General features: G+C 65.6%; 2 protein-coding genes across 5 annotated transcripts; both read right to left on the bottom strand.

Moving 5' to 3' along the window:
• Nucleotides 1–800: 800 nt before the first annotated feature.
• Nucleotides 801–2,925, bottom strand: HEXIM1 (HEXIM P-TEFb complex subunit 1). The gene has a single exon (XM_069877058.1). The coding sequence runs from the start codon at nucleotides 2,751–2,753 to the stop codon at nucleotides 1,788–1,790; it is 966 nt and encodes a 321-aa protein (XP_069733159.1). The 5' UTR covers nucleotides 2,754–2,925; the 3' UTR covers nucleotides 801–1,787.
• Nucleotides 2,926–4,322: 1,397 nt separating this feature from the next.
• ACBD4 (acyl-CoA binding domain containing 4) lies at nucleotides 4,323–12,469 on the bottom strand. 4 transcript variants are annotated; one of them, XM_069877144.1, is made up of 10 exons: nucleotides 12,371–12,469; nucleotides 12,139–12,259; nucleotides 10,998–11,082; nucleotides 10,806–10,926; nucleotides 8,914–9,027; nucleotides 7,661–7,767; nucleotides 6,924–7,053; nucleotides 5,339–5,508; nucleotides 4,959–5,003; nucleotides 4,323–4,748 (listed from the first exon to the last, which is right to left on the bottom strand). In XM_069877144.1, exons 1-10 carry the CDS (start codon nucleotides 12,438–12,440, stop codon nucleotides 4,638–4,640), a joined length of 1,074 nt encoding a protein of 357 aa, XP_069733245.1. In that variant the 5' UTR covers nucleotides 12,441–12,469; the 3' UTR covers nucleotides 4,323–4,637. The 4 variants fall into 4 exon arrangements, with proteins under 4 accessions (XP_069733245.1, XP_069733247.1, XP_069733246.1 ...); XM_069877146.1 differs by having other exon boundaries at nucleotides 12,396–12,464; XM_069877145.1 differs by lacking the exon at nucleotides 4,959–5,003.
• Between the last annotated feature and the right edge of the window lie 756 nt (nucleotides 12,470–13,225).

Here is a 13,225-nt window from a genome sequence, read left to right as displayed (position 1 = left end):
TGAGTCCTGGCCGCAGGACTCCCCCTGCACTGCTCTGGGGGCAACTTTCCTACCCCCCAGGACCTGGATCCTGCTGTTCTTTAGGGGGGAGAGAAAAAACAAAAAAACCAAAAAACACAGGAGCACTTTTCTGGCTGGGGGGGCAATCCCAGCTGCTCCCCAGGTACCTGTTTCACTCCCAGCGCTGAGCTGACAGCCTTGGGTTACAACCACAGCCTGACCCAGGCCTTTCCCTGCCCTTGCCCTTCACTTACCCCGAAATTAAGGGACTTCTTTATCCTTTATTTACCTGAGTCCTCTGAAATTCCACCCCCCAGACCAGACTGCTTCTCCCCCTCCCTCCCCTGGCAGGTCCGCCTGCACCTTCTACTGTTCCCTGTCAGCCATTTCAGGGCTAAGCACTGGCAACCAAAACTTCCTGGGCTGCTCCAAAACTTGAAGTTTCCCCTTCACTCAAAGTCCTATTTTTGGGCAGTTTTGGCCTCCCTTTCAATCAGAATTTTGTTCCTCTGGACCTTGGTGGGGGAACAGGGCAGGTTTAAGTGGTTTAACACACTTCAGGGTGTTCCATCCTACACAAGATATTAAACTCTTAACTCCTTTTCTAGGCATTTTAACCCTTTCAGCTCCAGGAACGGGGTTAGAAGTGAGGAAGAAAGAACAGGAAGGGTTAAGTGGGAAATGGCAGCTAACTTTAATCGAACAGAACAGTTTTAAACAGCATGGAAAAAACTCCAAACACATCCCCCTGGGAACACCACCCCACACATCTTTCAGAAACGACACTGAGCACAGTACAGTTACAAGTAATTAAATTTATTAGACCTCTATATTTTTTTTTATAGTCAGTTTTGGCCAATTTACACTTTTCCTGGGGCTGGGAACATTTTTGGTTTAGACACAAAAAATAATAATAAACCATGACCCCAATCTTGCCCAGACATCACCCCCCACCCCCCAAAAAAAGGGGGGTCCCGGCTGTGTCCCCCTCCCACCCCCCTAAAAAGGGGGGGGCACAGCTGTATCCCTCCCCCAAAAGAGGAGGTGACACCATTTAACCCCCCCTCTGCCAAAAGGGGGGAGGCACAACCAGAACCTCCCCAAAAAGCAGGGGCCCTGGCCAGGTCTTATCCCTCCCCCAGAAATGGGGGGTGTCCTAGCCATATGTGCCCCTCCCCATCAAAACAGGGGGGCTTGGTCATGGCCCCCATTCCCCAAAAGGGGGGGGCCCTGGCCATGTCACCCCCATTGATCTGTACCCCAAGTCACTCCAGAGTTTCTGGCTGTGCCCCCCCCCACCATCCCCCCCCAAAATGGGGGGGGATGGTGGGGGGGGCACAGCCAGAAACCCCCTCCCCAAAAAAGGGGGTCCTGGCTGTGTCCCTTCCCATTCCCAAACAGGGGGATCCCAGCCTTGTCCTCCCCCCAGTCCCCTCTCCCCGCCCGCCCCAGTCACTCGCGGGGGTCATGGTTGTGTCCCCCCCTCCTCCAAGCTGTTCCCCACCTCATCCCCAAGAAGGGGGGTTCCAGCCACGTCCCCTCCCCCTTTGGGGGGCATCCAGGCTGTAACACCCCCCATCACTCAGGGCTCCCAACTCTTACCCCCCCCAACCCCCTAGAAAGGGAGGGGGGGGGGGCACAGCCACCTCCCCAAAAGGGGGTGTCCAGGCTGCGTCCCCCCCCATTCCCCTTCCCCAACCCCTCCCGGCTCCCTCGGGGGTCCCGGCCGCGCCCCTCACGCTCCCAAAACGGGGGTCCCGGCCGCGTCCCCTCCCCAGGCGGGGGGGTCACTCGGCCGCCCCGGGCCGGTCCCGCTCCCGCAGCAGCCGCAGGTTCTCAGCGCGCAGCCTGTCCACCTCCAGCTCCAGCTGCCGCACCCGCGCCGCCTCCGCCTCCCCCCCGTGCTTCTTGCTCTCCAGCCGCAGCCGGTTGTTCTCCTCCTCCATGCGCGACAGGCACTTCTCCAGCTCCAGGTACTCCTTCACCAGCTCCTGCTTGCTCATGTTCTGCAGGCTCTCCACATGGTACCGCTCGTAGGTCTCCGAGAAGTCCCGCTGCAGGAACTCGCTCCCGTCTCCCCCCATCCCGTCGCTGCCCCCGTCCTCGTCCGCCGCCTCCTCCAGGAAATCCTCCTCGCTCGTGTCCGACTTGGCGGCCGCCCGCCGCGGGTACAGCCCGGTCTTCAGGTCGGGCTCCTCCTGGTCGTGGTCCTCCATCAGGAACTGCGTCGTGTTGTAGGGGGCCACCGGCTGCCCCTTGGCGAACATCTCCGCCCGCAGCCGGGACGCGCGCAGGCTCTGCCTCTCGTCGAACTGCTGCTTCTCCTCCCAGCTCAGCTTCGAGTACGGCTTCCAGCGCCGCTTCTTCTTCGACGGACGCCGCCGGTGCTTCTTCTTCGCCGGCCACTCCTCGGGGCGGCCCCCGCCTCCCGCCGCCGCCCGGTACCGCGGGCCCAGCCCGGGGCGCCCCGCTCCGCCCGGCCGCCCCGACGCCTCCTCGGCACCGGGGGGCGGCAGCCGCTCGGGCTCCGCCGCGGGCTCGGCCTGCCCATCGGGCTCCGCTTCGGGCTGCCTCCGGGGCTCCGGCTCGTCGCAGGACTCCGGCTCGCTCCGGGCCTGGGGCTCGCCGCGAGGCTCCGCTTCGGGACCCTGGAGCTCAGCCCGGGACCCGTCCTGTCCGCGGGGCCCCGGTTCGCGCCGGGACTCGGGCTCGCTGCGGGGCTCCGGTTCGCGCCGGGACTCGGGCTCTGCCATCGCGCTCGGCTCCGCTGCCCAGGGGCCCGGCGCTACCCGCCCCGCATGGGGCCGCTCCCCCAGCGCCCTCAGGCCATGCCCTGGGGCCGAGGCCCCCGGGGTCACCGCCGCCGCCGGCTGCCTAGGGGTTAACGCCGCCGGGCCCGCCCCCCCGCGCGCATGGCACGCGCCGCAACCGCCCCCCCTCGGCCCTTCCCTGCCCCGCGCCCTCCGCCCGCAGCCGCCGCCGCCCGCTCCCGACTGCCGCTCCCCGCCCGCTCCCGCGCCTTAAATACCGGCGCGCGCGCCGACCCGCCCCGCGCACGCGCGCTGCGCGCGCCGCTCCCGCCCCCGCCCCCCGCGGCCAATGGGGAGGCGCGGGGGGAGGTGCCTCGCGCTCGGCCAATGGCGGCGGGGCCGGGGGCGGGCGCGGGCCGCACCACGCGCTGTATTGGGGGGGGGGCGCCCTCGTGCGCGGGGCCGCGCGCGCCCGCCGACCTTCAGGGCAGCGCCCGCGCGCCTCCCCCCATCCCCGCGAATGGTTCGGCCCGAAAAGAGTCCCCCCCCCCGCCCCCAACCCCGCGCCCGGAGGAGGCGCCGCGGCCCCGCCGGCCTGGGCCTCGGGGGCTGCAGCGAGCGGGGACCGCGGGGAGGGTGTGCGGGGAGCGGGGAGAGAGGAGGGGGAAAGGTGGGGAAGGAGAGAGGGGGAGGGCGGAGGGATCCCCGAGCCGCCCTGGTGCGGCGGCGGCTGCGCGGAAGGAGATGTAAACAAACCTAAGCGGAAAGAAGTCCCGCCTTAAAGGCCCCGCGGCCGCTTTTGGGGGGGTGGGGGGAGGAGGGAGGCCCGAGCCTGGAAGGGGCCCTGGGGGCGGGGCTGGGGGGGGGCCGAGGGGGCGGAGCCGGAGGGGGCGAGGGGCCTGGAGGGGGGCAAGGGGGGGCGGCACGGCAGGAAGGGGAGCCGAGGGGATTGGGGGGGGTGGTCCGGGCTCTGGGGGGGCCATGGCGGGGGTGTCTTGGGGGGCCAGATAGGGGAACATTCCGGGGGGGCCGGGGGGGACTGCGGGGGTCTGGGGGGGTGGAGAGACCGAGGGGGGGGCTGTGTCGGAGCCTCGCTGCGCGGGGAGGTGGAACCGGGGGGGGGCTGAGGGGGGGGAACGGGGGGGGATATTGACTGGGGGGCTACGGGGGGGGGGTGGATGGGGGGGACATAGGGAGGGCGTTACTGGAGGGTCACGCTGGAAGGAGGGTCTGGGGGGGCCATGGGGGCTGTGTCAGATCCTGCCTGTCCTGGGGGCGATGGGGGAGGAGGCTCGAGGTGGGGGGGGGGAGGACAGGCCTGGGTGGATGGTTGGATGAGGAGTCATGTCGGGGGGAGGCCCGGGGGGGGCTGTGGGGCTCTGGGAGGGGCTGTAGGGGGGGGTGTGGTTGGGGGGTGAGGCTGGGGGGCTGTGTTGGACCTGCCCCCCCCCCTTCCCCGTGGTGGCACTGCCACCCGTGCTGTGTGCGGTGGGGACCCCGAGGCCGGGGAGGCTGGAGGGGAGGCCGGAGGGGAGGCCGGGGACGCGGGGACAGGCAGCAGGCAGGGCCCGGGGCGCAGGAGCAGCTTTAATTCCGGGGGCTTCGGTGCCCAAGCACTTCACGGAAGCGTCTGTGGGGCCGGGACGGCGGCGTACGAGGGGGTCCCCGACCCGCTCCCCGCTCCCCGGCCATCCCGGCGGTGCTGGCGAGACCCTGCGAGCGGTGGTGTCGGCGTGTGGCGTGCGCGGTGGCTTCTCCTCCCGCGGGGCTGGGGTCCCGGGCGGCTGAGCCCCCGCTGCTGGGCCAGCCTGTCCCCTCGAGGGGCCCGTGGCGATCCCCGAGCCCCCAAACCGGTGGGGAAGGAGAGCTGGCAGCGGGACGCGGCCGTCACCTCTTCCTGCCCTGCCAGCGGCGCAGCAGCCACTGGGTGACGAAGGGCCAAGCGATGAGGAAGAGGAGGGTGAGCGGAGAGACGGCCTGGGGCTGCGGGGATGCTGCCTGGCAAAGGGACAGAGAGAGGGGGACAGGGGTGTCACCGGGGTGCCCAGGCCTGCCCCCCACCACGGCCCTCGTCGCAGCTGCCACCCTGCACCCAGCTCCTGCCAGGAGCCTGCGTCCCCAGGGACGTCCCCCGCGCCCCCACCGAGGGAGCCTTCGCCCCAAGGTGTGCGGTGACAGGGCCACCTGGCAGTGCCACCTCCGGCTCACCTGCAGGGCAGGAGCCCGGCTGCAGGCGGTCCCCGCCGTGGCGCCCTGCGAGAGAGAAGCGCTCCGGGCAGCGGGCAGGGCCGGACACCCCTTTCCAGCCCCCACGGCCCCGGGACAGGGAGGGAATTGGCAGAAACGAGGGGTCCCCATGGAGCAGGACCCCGAAAGGTGGCGATGAGCGCGGCAGGGGGCTGCCAGGCCGCACCCCGGGGTGGATCAGAGCAGCACCAGCAGCCCCTGTGCCAGGCTGTGCCCCCAAACCCCAAGGACTGTTGGCACCAGGGCCGCACAGAGCTGCTCGTTTCCAGGGCTCGGAGCCAAACCCTGCGCCGGCGCGGGCATCGCGGCCTGGCGCTGGCACACGGCGGCTCGGCGCCTACCTGCGCGGAAGCGAGTGTCTCCAGCCGGCTCAGGCGCTCCAGCACTCGCCGCATGTCGTGCTGCAGGGCTCGGACGGTGCCGGCCACGCGGGCGTCCAGCTCCAGCGGCAGCCCCTGCGCCAGCTCGGGGGCACTGGCGGCATCCCGGGGTCCCCCTGCCAGCCAGAGATCTGTGGGGCGCACAGACGGGGGCTGCTCAGGGGGGGGCACGTTCTGCAGGCGGCTCTGCTGCCCACCCAGGGCTGGCTGAGCACCCCCTCCTCTCCCCAGGGATCCCCAGGGCTGGCTGAGCACCCCCTCCCCTCTCCCCAGGGCTGGCTGAGCGCCCCCTCCTCTCCCCAGGGATCCCCAGGGCTGGCTGAGCAGCCCCCACTCTCCCCAGGGCTGGCTGAGCACCCCCTCCTCTCCCCAAGGATACCCAGGGCTGGCTGAGCGCCCCCACTCTCCCCAGGGCAGGCTGAGTGTCCCCAATTCTCCCCTGGGATCCCTAGGGCTGGCTGAGCGCCCCCCCCCACCCCATTCTCCCCAGGGCTGGCTGAGCACCCCCCACTCTCCCCAGGGATCCCCAGGGCTGGCTGAGCACCCCCTCCTCTCCCCAGGGATCCCCAGGGCTGGCTGAGCGCCCCCCCACCTCCCCAGGCCCCTGGCTCTGTCACACCCTGCTCTGCGCCGTCACCAAACAGCGAGCGATGGGTCTCGCCAGGTGCCACCCCACATGCCGCCAGCTCTGTCCGTGCCGAGCTGGGAGCCCCAGCCCAGCTCACCCACCCCCGTCTCCAGTGGGGCCACCACGTCCCCAAGCGCAGCGGGCGACCTCAGCCCTGCCAGTGTGGGTCCTGGGGAAGGCAGGATGCCGCTGCCTCCCTGCCAGCCCCTCGGGCTCTGCCAAGGCCCCAGAGCCCCCCGAGAACCCGTGGGGCGAGCTGCCAGCCCCACACCGGCCCCTGTCCCGCTCCAGCGGCCCCGGTCCGAGTGAACTCCCAAGGTCAAGCAGGTGGGAAGGCGAGACGGCTGCTCAGGTGAGGTGGCAGCGCCGCCCCTGCCAGCCCACGGAGAGGGTGGCAATGCCACCCTGGAGCGGAAAACACACAAGATGTGTCCAGGAGAGGCTCCCAGGCCCCTCAGCACATCGGGTCCTTATTCCCAGCTGCCAGCAGCAAAGGCACGAGGGGAGCGATGCTGCAGGAACACGGACACTGGGGCCTCCGGGATCAGAGCTCAGCCCAGCACCACCCGCAGCCCAAGGCACTGGGGGCAGGAGCTGGGAACAGGCAGCCAGGATTCCACTGCCAGAGGAGCCAAACATCCTCCCAGTTTACAGAATTTAGCACCGCTGAGAGAAATGGGCGACACGAGGGATGTGTCCCTACGAGGTGACGGCACCAAGCTGCTTGGGGACCAAGGGGCGAAGGGAGGGAACGCTCAGGATTCTTGCTGGAGAAGGTGGGTGCTGAGCCATGCTGTGCCCCCCACGCTCGGCTCCCCGTTGGTGCTCGCAGCCCTCGCCTCTCTGCTCAGAACCCCTGGAATCCACCCCTGCTCGCTGGGGAGGGGGCAGCGGGAAGGAGCCAAACGCTGCACCCACCTCTCTCAGAGCCGAGGGCTGCGAGGCCAGCGCTGCTCCTCCCCTCTAGTCTTCTGCCTTCACCCCACAATCCCTGCCCAGCGCCGTGGGGCTCGGGCTCAGCCCTGGAGAGCCCCAGCGGCTGCCCAGCCTGCGCGGGGGAGAGAAGAGGGGCCCTGAGACCCCCGCTCCCTCCCCGGAGCTGCGGGAGCACGGCAAGCGGGAGGCAGGTGACGCCAGGGTGGTGGCCGTGTCTCTCTGCCCCGCAGTGGAATTTTTGGTGGTGGAGGCACGTGGGGCCGAGGGAAACCGAATCCCACTATGGTTTGGGAGGTGGCAGAGCAGAATCCCAAGAGAGCAACGATGTGGTGTGGCTCAAGCCAGTGAAATCGCTCCTGGAAGAAGCCAGGCAGCTTCCTCCCTCCTGCCTGCTGGATCCGCAGAGCCGTGCCCAGGGCGCGGAGGAGAGAGCGAGTGGCAGGGGTGCAAGCAAGGTGCCCGCAGCAGCCCCATGGAGGCTGCCAGCCTCGCTCAGCCCCAGCAGCTGCGCCTTGAAACGAGGGCTGGGCACGGCGACGGCTCCTCCGTCTCTCCTGGGTGACAGGGCCCAGGCTCCAAGAGGGACACAAAGCACAGAGCACTGGCCCTGCGGCTTTCAGGAGTCTCGCTGGGCTCAGGCGGGCAGTGCTGAGTGTGCAGAGCTGCTGGTACGGAGGGATCGGGCTGTGCCGTGCAGGCGCTTCCCAGCCCTGCGTTACCTGCTCAGGCTCCAGCTGCTCCAGGGTATCGCAGAACACGTCCCCCTCGGAGTCACTGGTCACCTGGCTACCCTCAAGTGCCTCGGCGGTGGGAGCCAGCCCCCCTCCTGGAAGGGAAGCACACGGCTCAGCAGCAGCAGCAGCGCCGGCGGGGCAGAGGCATTCCGGCCGTGTCCGAAGGGCAGAAGCTCAGCGCAGCCGCAAGGTCCGCAAGCGGGCAGAGGGGCAGCATCTGCGTGCACAAGGCAAGGCAGGAGGAGAAGGAAACTGAGGCACAGAGGGGGGACGAACTGGCTCCGTTACCACCCCTGGATTGTGGCCGGGAATCCGAGGATGGAATTCCCCCTTTTCCCGTCCCTGGTGTCGCAGAGCCCGGCTCTCACGGGGGCACAGCCCAACACGGTGCCCTTAGGGGGTTCCTCTGCCCATGCCGGGCGCACACCTGGGCAGAGGGCGCTGCAGCAACTACCACGACTCTGGTCTGGTGGAGAACCTTCCAGCAGGATCCACGGTCCCACCTGCTCTGGCAGGGAGCAGGGACCATTGGCACGCCAGCTGCCGCGGGCAGGGAAGCCGCCCAGCTCCCCACACGCTGGTGGCTCAGGTGAGGACGGGCAAAGCTTTGATGCCAGTGCTTGCTTGGCAACCATATGTGCTTCTCAGGGGAAAGCTGGGATAGCAGGAATGCCTCTCTGGAGCACCTACCCAGCCCTGGGCACGCCCCGAGTCCCCTCTGGGCCAGGAGAGCCGATGTACCCTCAAGGGAGGCACAGCGGGTGGTGGGGTGAGTGTACAAGGGGCTGTGCAAGAAAAACCGGGACCCAGGTGTTGATCACGGCCCAGGGAGAGAGGGCTGGGGTCAGCCCCAGTGCTGTGGAAGGACAGACTTGGCTTGAGTGAAGGGAGAATGTCCCCTCCTGGAGCACAGGCATTCCAGGGAGATGTTTTCCTATCCTTTCCTGGAACATGGATATTGCAGGGTGATGTTTTCTCAGCCCATGGGGCAATACCCTTCCCCTTCTCACTGTGGTTTAGCAGAATCAGGCCCCTTTGCACAGGTAAGAGCGACGCAGAGGCAAACGAACATGCCCAGGATCACCCCGGCACGGAGAACAGCTCCAGCTCACTGTGACTCAGGCAGGGTCGGAGCAGCCGTGCCTGAAGCCAGCGCCTCTGCGGGCAGGGGGAGGTCCAGCCCTGGCGCCGGTGCCTCCTCCGCAGGGTCTCTGCCTGGTGACACCAGGGAGACCAACCTGGCACGTGCTGCTTGTTCTGCTGCTCCCGGGGCACGGGGTCTTCGGGAAGCTCCAGAGCCGGGCTGCTCGCTGGCTCATCCTGGCTGGGGTCGCCCGGCTGCTCCTGGCTGCCTGCATGGAGGAAAAGGGGCAAGAAGGAGAATTAAAGCTCTGCAGGTTCTGGGTCTCTGCGGGCTGGGCTCGGCGCTGCCTCCCGGCCTGCATGGGACTCAACCAGTCCCAGGGGCGTCCTTGTCCCCCAAGCCCCTGCAGCAGAGGGAGCAGCACAGCACAGCTGCTGTGTACACAGCCACAGGCAACGCCACTGTTCCAATCCCCTAGCAGGGCACACGCACGCTAACGAACACAGCCTAACGCAAGAAGCCTTGCCAAGCACCCCAGGAGGGCCTGGGGCAGCTGCCTGCCCAGGATCCAGCCCTCCCCACCGCCCCGCAGAGCCCACGGGGTTAAGCCCAGCCACACTTCCAGCAGCCCCGGGACTTTGCTCCCTGCTCCTGGGATGTGGCAACGTTGCCTGCACCAGAGCGGCATTCCCAGCCTGCCTTCATGCCTGCCTTCACCACCACAGCCGCCCAGGTGGGGCGTCCTGAGCCCAGCCCAGGCAACTGAACCCCACGGGGACGAGGACAGCCCCCACCCCACAGCAGAGTTCACGCCAGGGCTGCTCTGCACAGGGCCCATCGCTGCCCCCAGGCCCTTTCTCAGCATCTGTGCTGTGACCCCGAGACGGCTCCGTGAGGTGAGGGGCACCCACAGGGTCCTGTCTCCTCGCACATCACCGCCAGGCTCCAGCACCAACCGCCTGTGCCCACCAGGCTGGCAGAGTGGCACTGGGCCTCCGAGTTACGGGCTTCATTCTCCGCCCCCCATTTAAGTTCCCTGCCAGCCCAAACCATTCTGTGATTCTATTTGTCTTTTAAAGGGATTCTGCATCAAAACAGAGAACAAAAGCCCTTGCAGACATCCTGAGGCCAAGCCCTGCAGGCCGTGTGCTCTCAGCATCCTTGTTGGAAGCAGGGGGTGTCGGTGGCTGTCAGAGGCAGGACAGGTGCTGGGGACAGGCAGGGAGCGGGTCCATTCGTCACCTTTCTTCCGACACGAGCAGAGCTCTGACAGTATGCCCCGAAAGCTCATCTGCTGCTGGGCTGATCCACGAGGGATGTGGCACAGCCAGACCACAGCCACGCAGCCCACTCCTCTCAACACCTCATCCAGCCCTTTGCTCTCTCAGACATGCCCCACAAGTCAAGCATAACAAGAGGACTGCCCCGCTCCAGGGGTGGGACAGGTCCCCAGCCACCTCGCAGCACAAGTATGGAAAGAAAGGGCTGGGAAGGACTCTTCTCTAGCCCCAGTAATCCCATTTCTCAACCCCAGTTTCTCCACATCCACTCTGCCGCAGAAACTGTCCAGCTTAGCCAGATGTTTACACCAGATGATCCCTGCGCGCAGCCCGGGGATGAGCCAGAGCCAAGAGGAAGCCCAGCCTCCCGGCCGCAACACTCCATGGGAGCTGGTCCCCTGCCTGCCACGCACAGGAATTGGGGCCAAGGGGCATTTGGAGGCCAAATCTCAAGCTCTCTCCTCAACGTTTTGCAGAGAGAAAACGCCGATTGAAAAGACACCTGTGTCACTTGAAGAGACACTGGTTTGGTGGTGCCCAAACACGCAGTTCAACAGCAGGAGTCAGACAGGGTGCGGTGGGTCCATCCCATCCACCCTTCACGCAGCAGCAGAACATGGAGAGCCCTGGTGACAAGCAGAGCACGGAGGTGACAGCCACACCAGGGCACAAGCAAGCAGGGGACAGCAGGAATAATGTGCCAGGAGTGCGGCACGGAGAGGAGGGATGCGCTGGGCACAAGCAGGGCGCAGCGGCTCCCACTCACCCTGCTTCCTCTTGAAGAAGGACTCGGGGGGTCGGGGCATGTCATGGATCACCTCGTAGAGTGGCTCGAAGTAGGCAAACATCTCCTCCGTCGTCTCGTCCATGGGCACCGTGTCGATGATCTGCGGAGGGACGCAGCTTGCAGAGGGCACCGCTGAACACCCCACTGCCACCTCTCCTCCTCCCCATTTACCTTCTGGGCCACTTTCTTCATCTCAGCCACGTACGCTGCCATCGCCTCCTCCTTGGACATGCGCCCCAGGCTGTGCCAGGCATCCCTGTGGGCAGCAGTGGCCGTAAGGCACGGAGGAAAGGGGAGAAGGGGACCGGAGCTGGGGTTTCACCAGGGTCAGAGAATCATTTGGTTCGAAAAGACCTTTGAGATCAAGTCCAACAGGACCTGTCCACTGTTAAACCATCCCTGAGCATCTCATCTACCCATCTTTTAAATCTCTCCAGGGATGGGGACTCCATCACCTTCCCAGGCAGCCTCAGCCAGTGCCTGAAAACCCCTTTCAGTTCACAGAATCGTGGAATCATTGAGGTTGGAAAAGCCCTCTCAGCTCATCCAGTCCATCTCTCAGCCCCACACCATCGTGCCCACTAAATCATGCCCCCAAGTGCCATGTCTACATGTTTATTGAACTCCTCTAGGGATGGAAGCTCCACCTCTGCCCTGGGCAGCCTCTGCCAGAGCTTCACCACTCTGTCACTAGAGATTTTTCCCTAATATTCAACCTAAACCTCCCCCGGCACAACCTGAGGACATTTCCTCACATCCTACCACTTGCTACTTCGGAGATGAGACCAGCACTCGCCTCGTTGTAACTTCCTTACAGGTGGTTGTAGACAGTAATAAGGTCACCGCAGCCTCCTTTTCTCTAGGTTAACAACCTCACCTCCCTCACTTTCCTCTCATAACCCTCGTTCTCCAGCCCCTAACCCTTCTCTGGATGCGCCCCCAGCTCCTCAATCATAGAATCATACAACAATTTGGGTTGGAAGAGACCTTAAAGATCATCCAGTTCCAACTCCCTGCCATGGGCAGGGACACCTCCCTATGGATCAGGGGCTCCAAGCCCCATCCAACCTGGCCTTGAACCCCTCCAGGGATGGAGCAGCCACCACTGCTCTGGGCAACGTCCTCACCCTCACAGGAAAACATTTCTTCCCAAGATCTCATCTCCCTGATCCAGAGCCCCTCCTCAGCTTTCCTGGAGCCCCTTTCAGTGCTGGAAGCAGCTCTACGACCTCTTTTTTTTCTCCTCCAAGCACCCCAGCCTGTCTTATAACACCTCCCCCCACCCCCATCACCTCCGTTCCCGTTCTCTCACCACTTATAGCGCCCGATGGGGTCCCAGAAGCCGGGCCGGGGGCCCTGGCACCGCCCAGCCGTGGCCTGTTTGTAGAAGCTGTAGAAACGAAGCATCTCCTCGTAGGAAGGCCTGTAGGAACCTGCGAAGCCACCAAGGTCTCAGCGGAGCCGGGAACGGGGCCGGGGGGCCGCGGACGCGGCCTCCGCCGCGTCCGCGGCCCCCCGGCCCCGTTCCCGGCCTCCCAACTCACCGCTTCGAGGCAGCCCTTGGATAACCTGAACGGCAGCGCGGAACTGCGCCCCGCAGCCCGAGTCCTCCATGACACCCGCGCCGCCGCGCGTCTCTTCCGGGTAGCGGGGGGGCGGGAACAGCGCCGGAGCCAATCGGAGCGCGGCTTTCATCGGCGAGCTGCGCCTGGACCAATCAGAGAGAGTCTCTCATATAAGCGGGGAAGCGAAACCAATCAGAGCCCGTCAAGCTATAGGCATCGGGACCAATCAGCGCCCGGGATACAGAGGAGAAACGGGAGGCGGCCAATCAGAGGGCGCCTATCATAGGAGGCTTCGCCAAGTCGCGCGCGCCCCCTGCTGAGGGAGTGAGGACGGAGCAAAGAGGCGGGAGGGTGCGGCGCCACCAGCGGGTAGAGAGGGGAACTGCAGGGGGATGGGGATGGGGATGGGGATGGGGATGGGGATGGGGATAGGGATAGGGATAGGGATAGGGATAGGGATAGGGATAGGGATAGGGATAGGGATAGGGATAGGGATAGGGATAGGGATAGGGATAGGGATAGGGATAGGGATAGGGATAGGGGTGGGGATGGGGTAATAATAGGGACAGGGGTATGGGATAGGGACAGGGACGGGGATATTATATATGGGTATGGGGATAGGGACAGGGATATGGGAATAGGGGTAGGGATGAGGATGTATTAGGAAGGGGCATGGGGATAGGGATATAGGGAATGGTATGGATGCGGATAGCGATGGGGATGGGTTCTGAGATAGGGACATGGACAGGGCAGCAGGATATGGGACAGGGACAGGGATAGGCACAGAGCTCTGGGATAAAGGACAGAGCACCAGGACAGATCACCAGGATAGGG

Source organism: Phaenicophaeus curvirostris, chromosome 26 (genome assembly GCF_032191515.1).
Source record: "Phaenicophaeus curvirostris isolate KB17595 chromosome 26, BPBGC_Pcur_1.0, whole genome shotgun sequence".
Classification (NCBI taxonomy): domain Eukaryota; kingdom Metazoa; phylum Chordata; class Aves; order Cuculiformes; family Cuculidae; genus Phaenicophaeus; species Phaenicophaeus curvirostris.
This window is presented reverse-complemented; position numbering and strand designations above follow the sequence as displayed.

Bases quoted from the DNA above. Each gene is read 5' to 3' on its own strand.
- HEXIM1 (XM_069877058.1), bottom strand. From the start codon at position 2,753: ATGGCAGAGCCCGAGTCCCGGCGCGAACCGGAGCCCCGCAGCGAGCCC.
- ACBD4 (XM_069877144.1), bottom strand. From the start codon at position 12,440: ATGGAGGACTCGGGCTGCGGGGCGCAGTTCCGCGCTGCCGTTCAGGTT. The intron at 11,083-12,138 runs GTGAGAGAACGG...TGCTGCCCACAG, and splicing joins CCCATCGGGCGCTATAAGTG to GGATGCCTGGCACAGCCTGG. The intron at 5,004-5,338 runs GTAGGCGCCGAG...TCTCTCTCGCAG, and splicing joins AGACACTCGCTTCCGCGCAG to GGCGCCACGGCGGGGACCGC.